Here is a 22,812-nt window from a genome sequence, read left to right on the forward strand (position 1 = left end):
GGCTGTGACAATTTGTAATATAATTGGACTGTGACAATTTGTATTATTTTATGATCTTGAGTTTCCTTCTGGTGGCAAAATAGAGGTTTTTACCAGATTGTTCTGGAATTGATGGAGGAGTGGGTAGTGCTGTGGTAATTTATTTCCATCGAGTGAAAATAGACAATGTGAGAATAAAACTTAAACCAATGAATTCGGTTTATCAAGCTGAACCATACACATTTGCATTGGGCTGTGAACAGGCTTTGAATTGAATTAATAAAAAATTAACAGTTCGATATTTTATAAATATAGACCAACTTGTTTGGTTAGGCAGGTCAGGCTACGCCCACTACTGATACGGATGCCCTATCTGCGCTTCAGGCACTCCCCCAACCATATCATAAAAATTGACTAATTAATGAAATAAAAGTCTTGTTTAAAAAGGCTGAAAGAAAACATATTGTTAAATTACACTGGGTAAAAGCACACAGTAGAATTGTCGGAACAGAAAGAGTGGACAACCTTGCTAAAATGGCGGCGACCAATAATTTTTATATCCACGATTCAAGACAAAAGACCATTGCTGAAATGGAAAACTGGATTCATACAGAATGGAAATTTTTGCTGGGTGTCGTCTAATAAGAAAACAAGAGTTAATGAAAAATATAAAGTTAAACAACAAGATGAATATTTTAAATAAGGTTGATATAAATCAGGTACTGACTAATCATGGGCATTTTCCGATTTATTTTAATTGTTTCCATCTACAGAATAATGATAAATGCTTAATTTGTGATAAGCTTGGGGATGCCAGGCACTTTGTTGATGAATGTATGCTTACCCAAAGTGCAAGAGAGAAATATAGAAAGAATTTTAAGAGGAATTATTCAAATTTGAAAGTTTTTGCAGAGACAATAATGAATATTATAAATATGAACAGATATAGAGTTGAAATTCAGCTTTATAAGTATAATGCCATAAAACTCATCCTCCTATAAAGTCACAGAATGTTTACCCACCTGAAATTATAATCTCCCACTTTCAAATATTTATTCCATTCAGGACTGTGACAAGAGTTTCTGTCTGTGGTGTCTTAAAATGTGTGAGAATACTTGAATGTTTAATTTCACACATTTTTCTACTATTCAATTATTTTTTATGTGTAAAATGTGCTGCAAATCTGTCTTAAACCTTTGTATCTTCCTGAATTAAGTACTGTTCACCAAATTTTCTCATTTCTGTCCAAGATTGCAAATTGTTTTTGGATTTTGTCAATTGTTAAAAGCAATGATGTTTAAATAATAAAAGCAATGATGCTGACAATATGTCCTCTGTCTTCAGGAACTAGAGTTCCATGATCTTTTGGGTATTCTCCAAAATGTTTTAAATTTCATTTGTGAGTGATTGAAAATTTTAAGCTGAAATTTAACCGTCTAAAATTTAAGACGATGCTCATTGATAGAAGAAATGGAACTAATCTTATGTACAAATTTCTCATCAAATATCTTTGGCGAGAAACTGCACGTTGCCGTATTACTATCTAAATTTTTTGTCTGCATTTCAAACTTTAAGCCTAAAATGTCTCCAAAAACCACATTTTGAACACACAATTTAAGCTAAAAATCCTAAACATAAACAAAAAATTTAGATAGCAAAAACGTAAAGTTTCTAACCAAAAATGTTTGACAAGAATCCATGTACACAGAGATTGCTTTTAACTTAAAAAAAATCACAGAATTCCACAATCTATGCAGCGAAGGAATCTACAAATTACACACACTTCGCTTAAATAGATTAACATAACAACAATAAATTTAAAAAAGTACCATGTACACAGCATTTTGCTTAAAAAAATCTACGAATTGCACAATCTAGGCCTTGCGCACTAATCAACAAAATAAACTAAAATAAATTACAAACAATTCAAAAAATAACAATGACAACAGAAATTCATACTAAAAAGAACAATGAACATAACATTCTACAAAATAAGAATAACAATAAAATAAAATGCACTTACCATAAACAAATGCTTCTTCAAAAGCAGTAGAAATATCAATTTCAAGCATCACGAAAACAATTTCACCACAAATTTGTTGCTTCTCCAGTTTCAGAAATGCGATGGAAAAACTTATAAACCTCAAAACTGCATTTTCGATTATAAGCAGGCAACATAGCTTTAACATGCCGCCACGTAATACCTATCATATTTATATGACAGTCAGATACACTATCCACAAAATTGATACTGTCTTTCACTAAAAATGTTCAACACCTTCTTCTCCTAAACCCTTGTAGAATTTCCAGCCATCCGAAAAATAGTTGTACCAGGCACACGACTAAAATTTTGCCAACACATCTTTCATTTCATCATTAACCATTTCAAACCAACCAACAACTAAAACTGCTACAGCAAAATCCAAATTTCCACGTAAAAAGGGTTGCCATAGAAACCATCGTAGAACACGCAATCATGCTAAAAACCAGTGCAGAACACATATCGCCACATTTGGCGACCTGAGGGCATATATAATAGTACCAAAGAAATACTTCTTACAGTGGATATAAATTGATTTTTAGTGATAATCCCCTTAAAATGATGAATGAAATTAAATATTTCAGTGTTTTACTGAACAGCAGATTTAACTGGAAAAAGCATATTTCGAATAAGTGTGAGGGACTTCAGCAGGCACTAAATCAAATTGTGTGTAATAGTTTAGGTGTTAAATTGAATGTTACAATATTATTTATAAACAAGGTATTGTTCTCTTAATTTCATATGGCAGTAGAGCTTGGGGATTGTCCCAGAAAAAGATGAATCATCTGCTATGAGTTGTCAGGGGTTACTGAATTGTTAATTATAATGGTGCCTTCCCTCTTGCCAAATTTTTACCATTGGATATATTTATTCCTGTGAATTAGTTTTATAATTAAGTGGATACTAAGCCAACATAGACATGTTTCCAGCTATTTTAAGTGTTCTGATTCTCTTTCTTCTCCGGAGTTTCTAAAAAATACTTCATTGTGTAATGATATTGTTGTTAATATACAGCAATATCTCATGGATCTACTGGAGAAGGGTATTTCATTGTTTTTTTATATTTGTTTCTAATACGCAAAGATAAATGTAGACAAGAGAGCTGATTTGCTCACCAAGAAATCAACTAGAAAAGACAGTTTTAATGTTAATATTCTAAAATTGTACTTTAAAAATAGTATTCAAAGTTAAAATGAATGAACAGTGGAATTATGATTATATCACTTCTGATAAGGGAGATATAACAGAAAGGTTCTTTCCCACTATCTTTGAAAGACTGAGAAATAAGGACTTATTGCTCAATTTTAATGTTATGTAATTTTTGTCTGAACATGAAAAGTTTAATGTTTACCTTGAACTGTTTAAGCTGACATCTTCCAATTTGTGCTTATGGGTCATGGCATTCAGCAAAGTGTCTTCCACTTACTTTTTGACTGCCCATTGCTTAACTATGCAAGAAATTCATTGAAATTCGGCCAACCTTGCTTTTAATGACTATGTTGACTCTTATTTTAAATGCTGTAAATCATTTTCTTTGTATTTAATTTTATTTTTTGTTTTACTTTAAAATCATATTTGTTTGATTTATTTGTAGTATTTAAAGTTGATATGGTTTCCTTACTTACATTTTTAAACTTCATATGATGCTTTGTGGTGCACGAGGAATTTTTTTCTTTTGATTAAAAAAACATCTTGAGAGCGCTGTGTAAGGTTAATACATTCTTTAATAAGTTAAATATTTCCTAAACTTTTACTGTTGTATCTACTCCACCAGAATGTGTAAGTGAATTCAGTTTTAAACAGTAGCAAGGATTTGAGATAGAGGCATCATGGTAGTTGGCAACATCATCTCCATGATGAAACTCCTTTATTATTTCATTGTCTGCCTTTAGTGCCATTACTATGAGTTGATGAATATGTCTTTAACAGAAATTATGTTAGAAATTTATAATAATAGAGCCAAGTTATTTGGTTATAAATTTGAACTTATAAATACTGTGAAATATTGCTGTCTATCCTGCAGTCTGTCCAAAAAGATGAAAAGCAGTTTTATTGATATTTTTGTTTCTATAAGTATGAAATAAATTTTTTTAGTCATTTTATATTATTGTAATTACATAGTATTTGAATAGTGAAAAGCAAAGAATGGACTCATTCAGAAATCTAAGAAAATTTGGTTGGTGTATAGGTTAAATCAAATTGACTTTTACCTTATAAGCGAAAACACTTTGCACTTCTTTCCAAATTGCTGTCCAAGTTCCACTATGTTGTTTGAACCAATGTCAGTTCGAATGCCTAGTTCGCATTGGACCACTCCGCTATATTTTTAGTGACTTCATCAAAATGAGTTAGAAAACCAGTGAAATATTTTCATAATGTATAGTCTGTTTCTTTAGAATAGGTGCTTCAAAGCTACTTTTTGCTCTTTTGGCATACCATTTAACCATGATAATGACTGCTTCAGAAGATGGCCTAGTTCTCTAATTTTCTAAAATACATTTATTCCCTGTGTGTAAACAATGAGGGGAGAGTAGCTATGATTTTGAAGTGTCCAGTAGACTACAGTATGGCATGCTTCCATATTCCCCGTCAAAGCTCAAGAATGAATGGCATGAGAGTAAGTGCATACTTATAATAGGAGAAACCTCAGAAAGAAATGTAAATATGTACTGTATTCCATAACTTTAAAAAGTTTAAAAATAAATTATACTAAAAGAGACTTAACTGTATAAAGTAAAATAACTCCTCATTTATATATAATAATTAAGTTTGTAATGTGTATAAATTTATAATGTAGAAAATAAAAAAATTAATTGTGTATAGTAATCTTTTAGAATTTATTTTTATTTTGATCAATTAAAATTTATTTTAAAATTTTCAAACTAAACCATAGTAAATCTGCACTGATAGCAATTTTTATTCTGCATTGATAGCAAACTGTAGTAATATGCTGCAGTGAATATGAAATAAACTCTGCCTTTATAATGGAAATTCCTCTAACAAACTTTCTTGTAGAGTTTTAGCTATACATATTTTGTTAACTGCATGTAATAAATCTCTAAGAAAGAAAATTTACGATACCAATTCTTGCTATTTTACAGTTGTTAGTATCCTTCTAGCTACTAACAAACATCATCATTTAAATCCTGGCAAAAGCACATTTGAATTTCATGTTTCCTTTTCCAAAAACCTAGTAGTCTCTACAGCACGACACATAATGACTGCATACGTCAACATGCAGAGTTCTGGTGGAGAAAAAACTTCATTGTTGTATCCATGTATTTCTTTATGTTTTGTTTTGATATTTTTTATTGCACTTTTCTTATAAATTATTAAAATGATTTTTAGTAATAACCTATATATAGTTTAATATTTATTACCTAAATATATTATTTTACTCATTTTTTTTTAATCTTATGCATTTAAAAAAATGTATTACAGGTGGAAAGCCTAAAACTACTCATTTGACTGATGAAGAACTGGCTGATGTTATAGATGTTGCTGAATATCGAACTCGGTTACAACAAGTGACTGAAAAATTAAAAGAAGATTTTAGCGAACATCTTTCATTGCGCTCTTCTGCTAGTGTGATATTTTAAATATATTCAATTAACTTCATTTGAAAACTGTTGGATAATTTGTTATTTGTTATTAAAAACTTTGTTATACTTAATATAAAAAAATGTACTTTGTTATAAAAAAATTTGAAATAATAATTTATTATAAGCATACATTATTTTTATTGTGTATAATTTTAATTTCTGAATAGCAGCATCATCATGTATGATATAAAGTTTCTATTAAAAAAAATATTTTGAATAATACAGTAAAAGCTTCATTTTACAGAAAGCTCAAGAAAGGCCAGATACGTGAAAATTCCAGATAGTTGAGCATATAAAAGATGCAGTTTACAGTAGAAAAGCCAAATGAATGGAAGAAGAAATTTTTTGTCTAAAATTATGAAAACAATCATCTTATTTATTATCAACTTGAATATCAAAAGCTTACATTTAAAATGTTGTAAGATTTGGGGAGAGAAAAGTGCATTTCAGACATAAAAGCCTATGTATTTAGGTATTCCTTAAACATATGAAAGTAAAACATCTCATCCGAATAGGAAATATAGTGGATCATGAAAGTTCACAGATATCCCACTGAACATGTATCAGTCATTTCTTTAGAAGTTTAAAGTAATGGATTGCTTTATATTTAATTAGATAATCAACAGGTGTAAGATGTAGGTATAACATATAAAAAACTAAATCAGTTCTTGTGATCTTCATGTTGTATTTTCATTGTTTATCCCTTTCCAAGTAAAGTTGCATATCAAGCCCATATATACATTTTCCTTGTATCAGGACCCATAATTTTTTAAATATTCCATATTCCACTGCATACAACTCTATTGAAAGAAGATACCAAATTTAAATCATTTATTTCAAAATATAAGGGGGAAAATAAATACCAGTTAACTTATATCATTCTTGACAGAAATTAAACTGGCTTATTGAGAATTGGTCAGGTTTTCACTTGTAACATCTAAAGTGTGATACGAGGTGAAGATTTTGTGATTGTATTGTAACATAATGCTTATCCGATCCATTAGCACTAAATCCCACTGTTTGCTATCAATTTTTGTTTGTCGAAAATGTTTAATGGAAAAACTGAAACTGGTTGATATTAAACATTCTGGCTAGATTAGGTCTTGCGCTAGACAGGATTGTGAACTTTGGAATTTCTCATATATGCTTGTGCTATACTTCCATACTATATTTATCTCTGTGAAAAGTATTCATTTCCAAGACTAAGTTTTCGGAACAACATAACATTTACAAGAGTGGGGTGAACGAGTAATCACCACCTTCAGAAAGAGATTGTTATTATATTCACATTGTAGATGTTACAAGTGTTGTTCTGAATAGTAGTCCTATGCATGTTGCTTTAAATATCTATCATTTGCTTAAATGTTCATTGAAAAAAAAATTCTAAAATTCTGAACTTATGGTTTCTTGAGCTTGAATTAAGAACTTAGGGTTTATTGAGCAATTAGTTGAATGCTGTGTAGCTTGGCTTTTAAAAAATGTTGTGGCTTTTTGAAATCTTACTTCTTTTATTATTGTTACTATTTCTGTGCTTATTATATTTACAGAAATGGTTTAAAATAGGTAGTTTACACAATTACATTCAATGTATATATGGGCTTATTGCTTTAAATTCTTTTTTCTAAACATTGCTTAAATGTTATTTATTATTATATACATCTATGTTATTGCTTTAAATTCTTTTTCTGAACAATGGTTAATGTTATTTATTATTATATACATCTATATTATGACTGTGCCTAAAAAGCAATATTTATTATTTGGGATTACTTATGTAAGGGAATATATCTACAGACTTGCCAACTCTCCCGATTTAGGCGGGAGACTCCCGATTTTCGACCGCTCTCCCGCCAACCCGATTTACAATATATTTCTCCCGACTTTTTCTTATTCTTAAAATTTCTCACAATTTTTATGGAACTTGGCTTAATACTTTGTTATATGAACAAAAAAAGTGATTTTGGACGTCCCAAGCAAAGGAATTTTCTCTAGATTATATCTAACAAAACCTTGCGAATTAGATAACTTCTGCTTTGTGAGTGAGAGCATATACATATCCAGAAACGTCCTTCTCCAGTTCTCCAATGGGCATCGTGCTCCACTGCATGTCATCTGGCATATATTAGTCAATGGGGACAAAACAAGCTGTTATTTGGATGTTCTTCAGTTATTTCGGTCATTTTGTCCTGAGTTGTGTGAGTACACGTGCCTTCGGGAAATAGTTTTATAAATTATCATCTTTTGTTATGTCTGCGAAAAAGGTGAAATACTCGTGTACGTTTCAAAAATCGTACACAGTTGACTTTCCTTCCATTATTTCCTCAACGAAATGTAATAAATTTGCGATGTGTACCGCCTGTCGTTGCGATATTTTGATTTCGCATGGTGGAAGGACGGATGTTCTCAAACATGTGCGTACACAAAAACACAAGAGAACATGAGCTGTTCTGGAAAAAAAAAAAAAGAAAAGAAAGAAAAATTAAATTTTTCTTCGGAAACAAAGAACCAAAAAGTTATTAATGCAGAATGTCTGTTCTCTGCCTTTTTACTGGAGCACAACCTGCGACTGAATGCATCGGATCACGCTGCAGCTTTATTTAGAAAAATGTTTCCCGATAGTGAAATTGCTAAGAAATACTTAAGTGCAAGAACCAAAAGAGGTGCAATTGTTAAAGAAATGGATTTGAAAAATAAATCTTCAGTTATTGATCGCATTAAAACAGCTCCATTCTGCCTCTCTACGGATGGAAGCAATAATACTGATTCAAAACTGTATCCAATTGTTGTTTCTTTTTTTAATCCAAAGTCTTCAGAAATTGAGTGCAGTTTACTTTCTGTCCCCAATTTGGAAGGACATTTGACAGGCTTTAATATAGCACAGCTAATTATTAAAACTTTAAAAGAAAATGCAGTCCCTCTGGATAATTGCTTAGCACTAGGTGCCGATAATGCACCAGTATTGGTAGGCTTGAAGACTGGTGTTGCAGGCATCTTCAGAAAGGAAAATTCAGATTTGCAGATTATGAGGTGCACCTGTCACCTCTTAAATTTAGCAGCTGAAAAAGGAGTAGCTTCTTTACCAATAAATGTGGATGAACACATTGTTGATATTTATTATAATCTTGAAAGGAGTTCTAAAAAGGAGGAAAAATTGAAACAGGTCCAACAGCTGCATAATAGCAGTTTACAATTAGAAAACTTGGATGAAGTTATAAAATCAGCTAGGATTGACACCCAGTGGAGTTTAATTGGAAAACTGAAAGATGCTGATGGAATTTTAAAATATAGAGAACTGTCTAGAATTATGTTGGCCATCTTGACAGTTCCCCATAGTAATGCAGAGTGTGAGAGGATTTTCAGTGTTGTTGCGAAAACGAGGACTAAATTTAGATCTAATATTAGTGATGACACATTAGAAAACTTTTATTAGTGAAAGCAGGCCTACGTGGCAATTGCTATGAACAAAATTAGGAAGTTTCTTTCTTAAAGAAAGCAAAATCTGCCACTGTTTATACCATTTGTACAAAAACTGATTAAAGGTTTTTTTGTTTTGTTTTGTTTTGTTTTCTTAAACGATGCAAGTAATAAAAATGTTTTTTATGTGTAAGGTATTTTTGCGTTGCTTGCATTTAAGAATTAGTTACTATTTAAAGTTAATTCATTATTAAAAACTATATTTTCCTCATTTAAAAAGTCTTTTTAACATTGTGAAAAATCTCCCGATTTCTTAAAAAAATCTCCTGATTTTTGAGTGTCATAGGTTGGCAAGTATGTATTTAAAATGAATAATAATTTTTTGTAATAATAAATAAATTTTATTTTTCTTTCTTTATTTGTTTCTATCATTAGGTGGCATTGAAAATCTTTTAGTTAAGATTGAAAATGAGGAATTTCCTTTGAATGAACTTGCTCGAATATCAAAGAAAAATCCAAATCTGATTGCTATAAATATGTCAGATTTTCCTGAGGTAAATTTGGTTTTTACATTAGTTTGCTTTATATTAAATTCCTCAGGTAAATTTGGTTTTTATATTATTTTGCTTTATTTTAATATGTGTAAATCATTAATTGTTTATTTTTGTACAAGGGAAAGATTAAGAATGTATGTAAATAATTTTCTTTTGAAATAAAAAGTGTGTAAATGAATTTTGTTGAAGACAAGCACACATATTTCAAAAATTTTGGTCTTTTGTCGAGGTGTTTGTCTTAAAGGTGCCAGCAGTTAATTATAAAGATTATTGATTTGTACAATGGGTTTATCCTTTTGAGGGTTTTTAAATCTGTTAAAATACTATAACAGGAAAATGATACATTGGTTTATTAATATTGTTATGTTAATAAAATCATACATTAATTATTGGAAATTAATTAATATCTGGTAATGATATACAGGGTTGCCACTGAAAGGGGAGAATAAAATTCCCTGATTTTTCCAGGTGTGTTTTAAGAAAATTCCAATCTAATTGCATAGTGCACATTGGCCGTGCTGAGGGTAAACTAATTTTAGTACCACTTAAAAACACAAAAATTTGCCAATTACATGTGACATGCATTAAAAAAATAAACTTACTTTTGAATCCCCAAAGCATTGTGATTATAACTGTAAGAGGAGTTGTTCTCCTCAGTAACTTTTAAATTAAGTTTTTTCCAAACAAAGAAAACCTGCTATTTACATACCAAACCAACATTCTGTTTAGCAGTCTGTTGTATCACAAAATTGGTCAAGTCCAAATAAATTATCTTTTTAATTACATGAAAAGAATATATAATAACAGAAGTGATTGTTTGTGCATCTGGAGTCACTGACATTGAAATACACTTATAATAAAATGTCAGCACAAATATACTTAGTTAAAAGTATAACTGTAAATTAATTTCACATGCATAGAAACATGCATTTGCTGAAGAAATTAAATACGTACAATTCATTCCATCTAAGTAACAAACAAAATCCGAAGTGAAATTCATTGATTTTTTTAATGCTGTGTATAAACTTGTAAACGTTGTATTTTTCCCAGCATTAATAATGATAAACTATGTCATGAGTGATAGTTTAGGGCTTTAGAAAGTAGTACAAATAAAATATGGAATGGAAGTTATTGTTTACAGAATGGCAATGAAGAAGCAGTTATATCTATTCTATGACATAATATAAAATTGCCAAACAATTGCCTCTGTAATATTATAATATTACAACAATTGCTAATATCTAAAAAGTCTAATTTTTTTTTTTTTTTTTTTTTTTTTTTTTTTTTTAAGAAGTAAACAGACATTTGATTAGAATTGAAGACCAAAAAAAGACATATAGAATATTTAAACAAAACAGTAATAGAAAAAATGCTAATAAAAATTAATACAAAGCTAGCCTTTTATTTTAATTCTTCAGTATGTGAGGCAATTGAAGAAACATATCTTCTCTTTTTATCCTAAAGGGTGTTAGCCCAGAAGGGCTATTAATTTCATTTTGGCATTTTGCATTGAAAACTTTAAATGTCTGTTTCACTTTTCAAAGTGTTGCCACCAAATATTATCGCCCTGTGTTACATTTAAAGAAATTAAATAATGAAGAATCTGCATAAATATGTGTATATTTCCTGAATTGCGATAAAACAGTACTGTACAACAACAACAGTATAAAGTACCTAGAGCCATCAAATTTTGACAACAACAGTACAGAACCGTCAAATTTTAAATAACGTAATCCTTCAATGAATATGGGAATCTGGAAGCCCTAATGTGGAATTTGTTTTATTATCTATTTTATATTTTGTAACACTTTGACAAATTTTTGATGACGAACTCACTGTTTCAAAGCGAGCAAAGGCAACACTGTACAGAAAAGAAAACGTTATCTTCAGCATGCGAGACTGTGTATCGGAAATTCTAAAGATATGCTCACTTAAAAATTATTTTACGATATTGCTGTTAAATTGAATTTTATGTAAGTGTGAAGAACATGATATTTAATAAATAAAGGTGATACACAAAATGTTAAAAAAATGCCCCTTTGGTCGTAATGTAAATAGGTTATTTTGAAGCAGGACTCGTGAAAAATGAGCAATGCCCTCGCTGGGACTCAAACCTCAGATCTCTCGATTACGCACCAAGTGTGCTGACCATTATACCATAAAGGCATGCTAAGAAGGCAAGATAAATTCCTTATAACATTAATTCAAAATTTTAGCAATTTTTCTTAATTCCAAAGTTTTAATCTGTGCTCATGCTTTCCTCTTATCCAACAGTTAATCTTCACTATCACATAATTTTTTTTACCTTCAAGTGTGTGATGATATGCACCACGAGCAGATCTGGCATATCGTAACATGTTAGGAGTTACATTAATATTCATCCACACCTCCGAATGTTTCCCCATAAACATAACATTATTAACTGAGAAACTACTTTCTACTGTTTTATTGCCATATGATAAAATTAGAACTAGTTATACAACAATTTAAAATTCTTCAAATTCTGAATTATTAATCAGATCCTTATAAAAAAGATCAAGTTGAATTGCAGCATAGTTAACAAAAGTGTCTTTCCAAACACAATTCTGTACATTGTACAGAACACTGAATAACAATTCTGTAAATTGTACTTTGTGATTTACATGCAACTGTGGATTTAATCCCTTCACTTTCAAAACAGTGTATACAGTAACCTCTTCATCTGCATCCCCGGTCAGATGCTCTTGTGATACATAATTAGCCAAGAAAGTGATCTGCTTCCAGTGTTGGTGAAAAAATCACTTTTTTGGAGATTACCATATGAAATTCCATGACTTCCAGATTTTAGTTAAAATATTTTAATTCCCTGACTTTTCCATGTTTTCCAGGTAGCATGACAACCATGGATATAGTATGCAATCTGCCACTTTTAAGTTTATTTATTTATTATTAGAGTGATGCATCCGCCTTCTTTTAAAGGGCTGGGTGGATTAGAATATGATCATCGAATCTTAAGCCAGCAAAAAACTTTATCTGACCTGAAGATAACACTAATGCTAAACAACTTGATCAGGCTGGTGGATTTTGAAGCTAAAGCTTCTACACAACATTGCAGAGTATTACACTGTAAATTCATTCATGTTATCGTGTTGAAGTATAGTGGAGATCCAGTAAGAAAAGTGATGACTGTTTTTTGGCTATGCTATGTGACATTTGTAATGTATGTAGTAGGGGAGTTGAAGATGCTAAATAACAATTTCAACGTTTTCCACACCATAGAACATTTAATAAAGAAAATCAGAAGAAGGTACAGATTGAATTAAATACAAGTGCTGTTGAATATAAACAGGATTCTGGATAGGTTTACCAATCCTATAACATAGCAGCTTAGTGCCTACTCGCACTTGCTGTCGTATTATGCAGCTCAATTTACCACCTCTTCGTGGAAGCATACAGTTCATTATTTTTCCGGAGACATCTTACAACCTTCGCATGGTATCGAAGACTCTCTATGTCATACTCCTCTTTCACCTTGCTCTCACTCCTGGCGCATCGGTGAGACCCTCTGGTGGTTGTGTTGCACTTACGGATACCACGTGTATATTGCTGAATGACCCATAAAAACAGCCCTTTAAAGGGCTACTCTTACTTTGTAAAATTGGAAAGAATTCAAATTTAATAGCTTATTAAATTAATTAATGTAACCATTTTCATTTATGTATTTTAAATTATTTTATTTATTTTCACATTTAAAAATAATGTTTTATTGGTGCCACTTAAAAAATAAATACACTGCCTCACATTTTTTCTTGGTTGTTTGTATTTTTGGAATTTATTTGTATAGATATTGTACTAAGTATTCAAACATAGAATATTTTTAATGAATTAAGAATGAAGATATTTTTCCTCTGTTATAAGTCATGCTTGTTACGCAATAAATATCATCAAAATATTCTTTATAACAAAACAGTTTATTCAAAATGTATTAATCAGTAATTCGCATAATAATTTGGACATTTGAAACTTTTGTTGAGATATTATAACAGATGAAGTTTATTGTCATAATTTTTTGTTTTAAATGAAATTACATCACAATTATTGTCCACATTTGGAAATAATCACTTGTTTAGCAAAATATATTAAAAGTTCCACATCTGAAGTGAACATTACGGGACACTTCAAACTAACAAGATCTATTAGAAATTTAACTCTTCATCTTTGGTGCTATGAAACTTTGGAAATTGTGTGAAACTGTTGAAAATGCAGAAAAGTCTGCAAAAAGTCAAACAAAACTCAAATATTAATGTAGTTAAACTTACAGCTGTGTTAGAAGAACAATTTACAATAGAAGTTAACTCTGAAACTCTTAGAAGAATCATTAGAGTGCATGGATACAGTGGCTAATAAGGAAATTCATTGTCAATGAGAAAGAAAGGAAAGTATTTTTGGCATTCGCAAAATGTATGATAAACAAAGATTTAGCATATTAAAGCAATGTTTTATATGGAAAAGAGTCATAATTTATAACATTTAGGTCCGATGAATGAATTGCTGTGTGAAAATTAGCAAAATGTTCAATAAAAAATTAAATCTGAAAATCTGCTTGCCTGTTGTTAAACATAAGGGTGGAGGCATAATATTGGGTTGGCAAAAATGTAATTTCAGGTTTTGAGCATGAGTTAAAACTCAGTTTTCTTTCTATACAAAAAATTAATCAGTCAAATAGCTTCCATTCCATTCAATGACCTTTTGTCGTCTTTCTGGTAACTTCATGATTCTGCACTCATAGAACTTATGGTCTTTATTAGCAAAAAACTCAACCAATTGCAATTTGATTTTATTACTGAAATTGTTACAATTTAAGAAGTTTTATAAACTTTGAAATAAATGATAATTCGATAATACAAGGTCAGGTTCTCTAAGGGGTATGCGACGTCACTCCCATCCAAGCTCCAGTAATTTCATATGTATTGGGAAAGATGCGTGAAGCCTCGCATTGTCATGGTGGAACACAATGCCTTTGCAATTGGCCAATTCTGACTCTTCTCTTCTGAATTGCTTCTTCCACTTTTGCAAGTTGTTGGCAGTAGTAAACATCTGAATCAATTGTTTGGTTGCTTGGAAGCAGCTTAAACGTAACACCTTTGTAATTCCACTGAATTGACAGCATGATCTTTTTCTGATGCAGTTTAGCTTTTGATACAATTTATTCTGATTCATCATGCTTGGACCCTGATCTTTTTTGATGATAGGATTTATGCTGACTCATCATGCTTGGGCCCTGATCTTTTTCTATTAATGTTATTGTAGATGATCCATTTTGAATCACCAATGATTATTTGTTTCAAAAATGGGTCGATTTCATTACATTTGAATTGTGGATCGCAAATATTGATTTGTTGTGTTAAGTGTATTTCTTACACATCATGGGGAATTCAAATTTGAAGCTTCTTAATGAGTCCAAGACATCTTATGTAGTATTGTAATAAATATTTAGCCTTTTTTTTTTAATCTCTCACGCAGTTATATCACAATTCGATTCAATTATGGTTTCAATTATTTCATCATCAACTTCAGAAGTCGGCCAGAATGTTGGTCATCTTCAGTTGAAAAACCACCAGAATTAAAATTTTTAAACTAATTCTGATGCATGTATTCTGTTTAAGCAATCAACACCATAAATTTCACATAAGCCCCAGCTGCTTTATTTACCTTGTTTAGCAAAATATAATATAATGAAATAAAAAAGTGAAACTGAAATTTTCTTTCCATCTGAGTAATTTGGGTATGAGTCATTGCCTCCGGGACTGAAAATTTACCTTATTATAGAAAATAATATGGATGAGTATAAATATTCTTCAAGGAAACCTGAAAGCATATGCAAGAAACTTCAAATGCAAAATATATTCAGTTTCTATAGGGTAACAATATTAAATCTACAGCCTTAATGTTCACTTGTGTTTATTGTACAACTGCACCCAATTGTCGAAAATCCTCCATATTTTTTTGACTTAAATCCTAACAAGCATATATGGAATGAAATGGAAAAAGAATAAGGAAACATGATATCTCTTTGGAAGCTGTACTAAAAGCAATTCTTTTCGAGAATTATCACAAAATAGAACATTTTTACATGAAAAAAATTAGTTAAAGCTGGGTCAAAGTATATAGAAAATGTAATTTTAGCTAAAGGATATCCCAAAAATGTATTGAATTTGTTTTTATAAAATATAGCTTGTTTGTTCCAAGTGTTTGAATACTTACATGAGTTCATTTTTGGAACTTTTTTAATAAATGATTTTTATTTTATTTTATTTATTTTTTTGCCAAAAAATGCTTTGAATAATGTTTTCCAAAACAAGCAAATTTTAACCCCTTGCCATATGGCTCAGTATTCTTATTTTCTAGTTCTGAAATGTGAGGCGATTTTATTTTGTTTTCCTCATCTACATTTATTACTATTCAGATGTTTAACAACAGCTTTTAAATAACACAAGAATTTTAATCGCTTTTTGCAATTTCAAATTATATATAATACAACACACATAATTTCAGTGGGTGTAATTTGTAAGTTTAAAAAAGGCACACTACATTTTTAATTTTATATGAATTTTATTTTTAACCATGCAACTACTTTGTTGCAATCATTTTTACAGAAATTTTTTCAATAAAACAGAAAATATATAATTAATTAAAAAAAAAAAAAAAAAACCAGAAAACAGCCTTGATTTATATTAAATTTCATGCCTGCCAAGAAAAGAAATAATAAAGATGACAAAAAATTTTAGATATTTATAACTATTCCAAATTATGTGTATTGACTTATTATTATCCAAAGTTTTTGCACGTGATAAGGAAAAGTGTTTGTATGAGAGAGCACATTGTGCATGCAGCTGGCCATTGTACTATCAGTTATTTCATTGTTATATGATGATTTAGTTTCCTCTGTTAATAGTGAATGAATAACTAGTCTATATTTTACTAGTATGAATTTTAAAAAAATATTTGCTTGAATTTTTACTAGTCCTCACAAGATGTTCTTTAATTTTCAATGCATAAACATTTAAATCTGAAGAGTATAGTTCTTTAAAAGCTAAAATAAGTCCCAAAAGGATGTATAATTTTCTTTTTATTTTTGCTGCTTCAATTAGCTCAGTGGCTTTTTCTTGTTAAAGCAGATTTGGGGAACATCCGAAATTTTCATGTTACACATTGGCCGATTAAGTTTGCCAATTGTGACTAAGCATGGTGGCCAGTATGACAAGGAAGTATTGCTCAGGTTTTAATTGTTATTTAATTTTTATTTTGAATTTTAAAAATATTTATCTTTCTGCTCTGCAAAGTATATTCATTAAATCTTAAAATATACTACATGAATAAATTATCTTAATTACATAAATAAATTATGGTACTAAACCTGCAGCCTTAAATATTCACTCTTGGTTATTATACAAGTGCCATGATTGATATTTTAACATTGTCTGTTAAATTTTTTTGATAATTTAACATTGATTGTTAAATTTCTGAAATGTGTTTTTTAATTTCCATGTGATATCTTTTGCCCCTACTTCAAAAAAAGGGGGGCTTGTTCAAAAAATAAATTTGAAGGGAAAATAAAAAAAAGACTTCATCTTTTATTTGAGTGAGTAACCTAAAACTGTTTGCCTTTGATGATTATTGTGTTTCTTGATATAAAAAGAAATATTCATGTCCACGTTTTAAACTTTTACATACCTAGCAGAAATTTTATTAATTAGCAGATTTGTTTGGCTTAATCAGTTCACTGCAAGCGAAATAAGTTTGGCTTGCAGTCTTTTAATACAATTCATAAACTTCGCTCATTTTTGAAGAGTTGGAATAAAACCAAAATCATATTTCTTGATCAGAATTCCTTTGTAATTATAAAATATCCAAATGTTACAAATATCCACCTCTAGTTCTTGGATTTTCCAGAAAATTTGACTGTGGAAACCTGACATTGTTAAAATTGACGTGCTTTTCATTCCAATGCATTGTTTTCTCCCATTAGCTTAACAGGATAAAGAAGAAAAAATTAGATAATGCTTATGAATAATTCAAAATAAAAGGTAGATGATGCTCATGAAAATGATTCATAAACTTAAAAATTTCTTTAGCCCTTTTTTTTTTTTTTTTTTTTTTCTTTTAGGAGGAAAGTCAGTTGACCCTTTTTTTGATTAGAGTTTAATTTCTTATTTTACGAAGCTCATCAGACTGGAATTGTTTGCTAAGTCTTTCCTTTTAGCAGCAGTATTTATTCCTGCCATACATTAGGCCATTTTTTTACTTATTTTTTAGTATTAAATTTAGTTTAATATAAACTGACCACAGAAATAAAATAAGAAATTAATAATGCCAAGTTTAAGTTACAGGGCACTTTTTTTAACCTTGAAAAATTGAAAAATAAATTTGGCTTGCAGTCTTTTTATGAGTTATTAAAAATTTTTAATGATTAGCTAGCAAAATTATTAAATTAGAATTTTATTTTTGTTTGTAAATCATACAATAAACTGAATGTTAAAAACATCTTTAGCAGTGTATTTTCTAATTCTTTTAATTTTTTTTTATTTTTAAAATTATACTACCTTATATAATAGAATTTCAGTTATCCAAAACAATTAAAACTAGGAGTGGCTTAGGTAATTGTTGTTTTCAAAAAATGACTTTAATATTAATTAATAGTTTTTGAGACTAGGCTTATTTTGGCAATAGTTACTGTACTTTTATTACCTAAGGATAACTGAAGCAGATAGCCTTCAAGTGCTTTGCCATAATTAAATAAATCAAACCAACCTAAGAATAATTAAGAATTTCATTAAGCATCTCATAATATTTTTGATCATATTAATAACATTAAATATAAATTAAGGCACAAAATCCTGTTAATTAAAACCACTAATAGTAGTTTAAAGGTAATGCTTCCCCCCCCCCAGTGGTATTATCAGGGTTGCCACGCTACCTGGAGAACCGGGAAAAGTCAGGGAATTCGAAAATTGACCAAAATATTCAGGGAAAAGTCAGGGAATTTTAAGTATTTTTGTCAAAATCTGGAAAAGTCAGGGAAGTTCATACAACGATCCCGCCAAAAAAAGCGATTTTTGCGCCGACGTCGGAAGAGGTAACTTTTTTCGCGAATTATGTATCACGTGAGTGTCATTCGGGTAGCTGGCATAGAGCCAATTTTCGCAGTTCCAATTTGATTGTCTTTTAGAAAGGCAAAGCAACTTTCCCGCAACTTTTGGTTTCCAATATTTTCGAGAATCGCATGTGCAATGCATGAACTAAAGAAAGTACCTGTTCTCGTATAAAACAAAATGGGTTTAATCCTAGTATACGGTACCATGGAGGTTAGAATCAAAGAATATGTATTGTAAAGAAGGAAAACCTCTCTGCAACAGACGTGGCTGTGGCTCTGTTCCATCATAGAGGGAAAACAGCTGTGCATGTCTGATATATCTGTCGCCAAAGCTCGAAACCGGTGTCGAAGTTCGAAGGTCACGTTATCAAGAGTTCATAAAATGAATATCGTTTAAAATTTCTTTAACCACTTGCGCTAAAAAGACGTGCCACGCACGTCAAGATGCTTTTGTCTCAAACCGCGAGCGACGTGAACACCACGTCGATAAGCATTTATCGCAAAAATGAAAATAACGTGGTGTACACGTCGCCTAACAACGAGATTGTTTATTTCTCGAGTTACAGCTCTGGATTGCACTCGCAGATGCGGAGTGGCGTAAATGAGACACTTTACGGCTTGTTATATTGTAGCGCACGGCACCTTAACCGTGAAGTTTAGTCTTAGCTTAAGTGGTTAAACTCTAAAGGAAAAGAAAATATTTTTTGGCGCAAGTAAATTAATTCATGGATTAGTTATTTTCAGGGGAAAAAAAAACTACGAAAATCCGTTTTTAAAATTATTGCGAAAAATCCAAGAAAAAAAAATCTTTTTAAACTTTTTTTTTTTTTTTTTTTTTTTTTTTTTTTTTTTTTTTTTTAATAATAAATACCTTGCCTTTTTGCAGTAAAATAAAAAAAATAGTATCAGTCATCTAGGCTACCCATGTAATATAACTACATTCGCTAAAATATCGTTGATTATTCTAATTCAATTTTTAAGTAATTATTTTTATGTTATTCATATAATTTAATGTTGCTTCTTCCCTCCAAATTTATTTATTATTAGTAAATAATATTTCCAAATTTCAGGAAATTTTCTCTGGCATAATCCTGAAATTAATTATAGCAGTATGATGACATACCATCACGAAATTTAATGCACATATTTTTCCTTATATATGCTACGAAATAAATATAAAATAGCTCAATTTATTAAAATAGATTTCTTTCTTTCGTTTAGCTGCAGAATGTCTGCAAAAAAAGCCTTATTTTATTCCAGATTGGGAAGATTCTAATCTCAATCTTCAGTGGAGAAAACAACAACTATTATAATTATATTTGTGTTTTCAAGTGTTAAGGTGCCTTTTAAGAACATCCTCACGCAAATTAAATTTACCTAAAATCTAACCTAACTATTTAGCATTGCGTTGTGATTTATAAGGACCGGATTAGCCTCGTGTTGAACTGGTGATGATCATGAGTAATAATTAAATAAAACATACATTTGTTATCCAATATATATATCTTAACTTTTATTAAGTTTCTTAAGTGGAAAACTAAACAAAATTATCAAACAAAGTATACCAAGTATAATTAAGAATAAATGTCCTCTGGGAGTTATTGAATAATTAAGTGAATTTGCTACACAATACAAGTAATACCATAATTAATTTACCTCTTAGCACAGCCAACGTACATTACGCGGATAGACTGGAATTTTCTTGAAACACACCTGGAAAACCTGGAAAAGTCAGGGAATTTCATTCTCCTGTTTGAGTGGCAACCTTGTATTATTGGGAATGTGCTATATCACATAACACTTCTAAAATTAATAGATTCTTTGCATTATACTCAGTTTATGTTTGATAGTAATCCATCATAAGGTGAAGTGCATTGTAAGCTTTGGAATGACACATAGCTATTCAGAAAGGAAAAGAAAAGTTTTCATTTTCTTCATATAGCACTCTCAAAGTTTTGAGGACTAGCAAAATTTTTACATCAAACTTTTACATGTACTTTTACATTAGATTTGGTATAAATACTCTTGGCACAATAAGCTACATCATTCCTTTTCCTATCTTTGCCACTGCTAAGATATTCCCACTGCTCTGGCTGTCTTTTTATTATTCTAAAATGACATCATATCCCTGTTAATCTGTGTATATAAGAAATTATCGTAATTCATTACGATTGGATAAATATCTACTTAAGATGGTTTTAGGTGTGTGAAAGTCAAGATTGGGACTTTTTCAAATTTAATTTGTGTCGACGTCATCTGTTAGTCTTTCCACTTGACTATGCATTAAAAATATGACATATATATGTGTGTGTGTGTGTGTAAAATGAAAAAATACAGAGTCAAAAGCAGTTCAAAACCAAATCCAGTTGCACACTGAAAGCAGCAGCAAGTGGTCATAATAATGCAGATCAAATTAAAAAATAATATGTTTAAAATTCATCCCATATTCAATTTTGAACAAACATATGCAAAAAATGAAGGAACCAAAAACCAGAAGCACAGTGGCAAACTGCAAGAAAATGAGGCCAGAACATGCCAAAACCAAAAATGAGGGGGGAAAAAAGAAATTTATATCTATCACCACATCATCATCAGGTGGTTTGTGGAATGAAAGAAGTAAATAATAGGTCTGTTTTTGAACCAATAAAGACACAAATTAAAATTTTAAAACTTAAAATAATCTTAGAAAAAACAAAGTAATCTGTGTCTGTCAATCCAACCCTATAGGCCAAAGTAAGCTATTCAACTGATATTTCTTTTAATAAATTCAAATTTCAATGCTAAGAACTTTGTGAAAGCTGGTAGTTGTGCTATTAATCCAACACCACATGCACACAATATAATGGTAGTTTTATCGTAAGGATTCAATTTAGGAAAAATTATTCTGTTTCTGTAAACAATACATTTATTTATTTTATCTAGTTTTTCTTCCATTAGAGACCATAAATGTTATTTAAAAAGTAATTCTGTAGGTGAATGTCCAATTTTTATTTATATATCTATATTTACATAAAATATTTCAATGCTTTTTTTTTTCCCCCAAAAGGTTCTTAATTTCTTCAAAAAAAAAGTCTGTATCATTTATCCCTTTTCTCCCAACAATATTTCCCTTTGTATTGAAATTTTCTTGATGTATAAATATATTTAAAAATAGAATAATTTTGTCTTCATTAAATCCTGATTAAAGCATTTCTAAAGTATAATTTCTCCATGTGTCATGTAAGTATTAGAAGAGGAAAATGTAAATAAAATATAGAAAGACATGACCTATAACCCACAAAATTTTCTAATCCATACAACTCTTGATCTTGAGGTGTGTGAATCATCAGATTTCAACTGTGTAGGAAATCTGATAATTCACACACCTGGAGTTAAAATATAAAAGTCTGTGTTAGATATATTATCTTATTAATAATCATAACAATAAAGAAAAATTTCAAGACTGTTAAATATTTATTCTAGGGGTTAAAACCAGCAATTCAAGCTATTACTGACTCAGGAAGTGGGATGAATCCACAGCAGGAAGGAACTATGATTTATCTGTCAATTCCAAAGTAAGAATTATTATAATTTTGCTTTATCTGTTAATTAATCATTTTTATTGTGTAGAATATTTGCTGAAATATAATGATTAAAGTTTATATTTCACTCAATAGTTTGTAAATATTTACACCATGTTTTCATAATGAAGAAAATGTTGGCACTGTGAGATTTCAGACATCTTCAGTTCTATCAATATTAATTAACTATAAAACTTACCTAGAATTGGAATGTTATTGGATATTATTAAAAAAAGCACATTTAAGTAAATATGTTACACTTTTATTTATGTTTAATTATGTTACACACTGTTTACTTTGAATGGAATTGTGTAGAATTAACCCTTTGCGGCACACCTAAAAATTTCCTTCTGTACGCACAGAAAAATTGAATGAAAAAGGATTTATAGATTACTATAGGTTACTCTGAACCTTCTTTATTTATAGTAGATGGCAGCTCAGCACAAATCAGTCCATATATTTTAGCCATGTTTAGTTTTTTAAGATCGTCATTTTTCAAAGAAATCTTCCAGATTTTTTTTAGGGTATA

General features: G+C 30.0%; 1 protein-coding gene across 1 annotated transcript in view; it reads left to right on the forward strand.

The window, feature by feature from the left end:
* Positions 1 to 22,812, forward strand: part of mRRF1 (mitochondrial ribosome recycling factor 1) — a 33,839-nt gene that overhangs the window by 5,637 nt on the left and 5,390 nt on the right. Inside the window, exons 3-5 of the mRNA XM_085813680.1 lie at positions 5,462 to 5,605; positions 9,472 to 9,590; positions 22,186 to 22,277. Coding sequence (XP_085669806.1) covers positions 5,462 to 5,605; positions 9,472 to 9,590; positions 22,186 to 22,277 — 355 coding nt within the window. The remainder of the gene's footprint in view (positions 1 to 5,461; positions 5,606 to 9,471; positions 9,591 to 22,185; positions 22,278 to 22,812) is intronic.

This window comes from Stegodyphus dumicola, chromosome 1 (assembly GCF_044657685.1).
Source record: "Stegodyphus dumicola isolate Sdum_Otavi_A_Nest chromosome 1, ASM4465768v1".
Taxonomy (NCBI): domain Eukaryota; kingdom Metazoa; phylum Arthropoda; class Arachnida; order Araneae; family Eresidae; genus Stegodyphus; species Stegodyphus dumicola.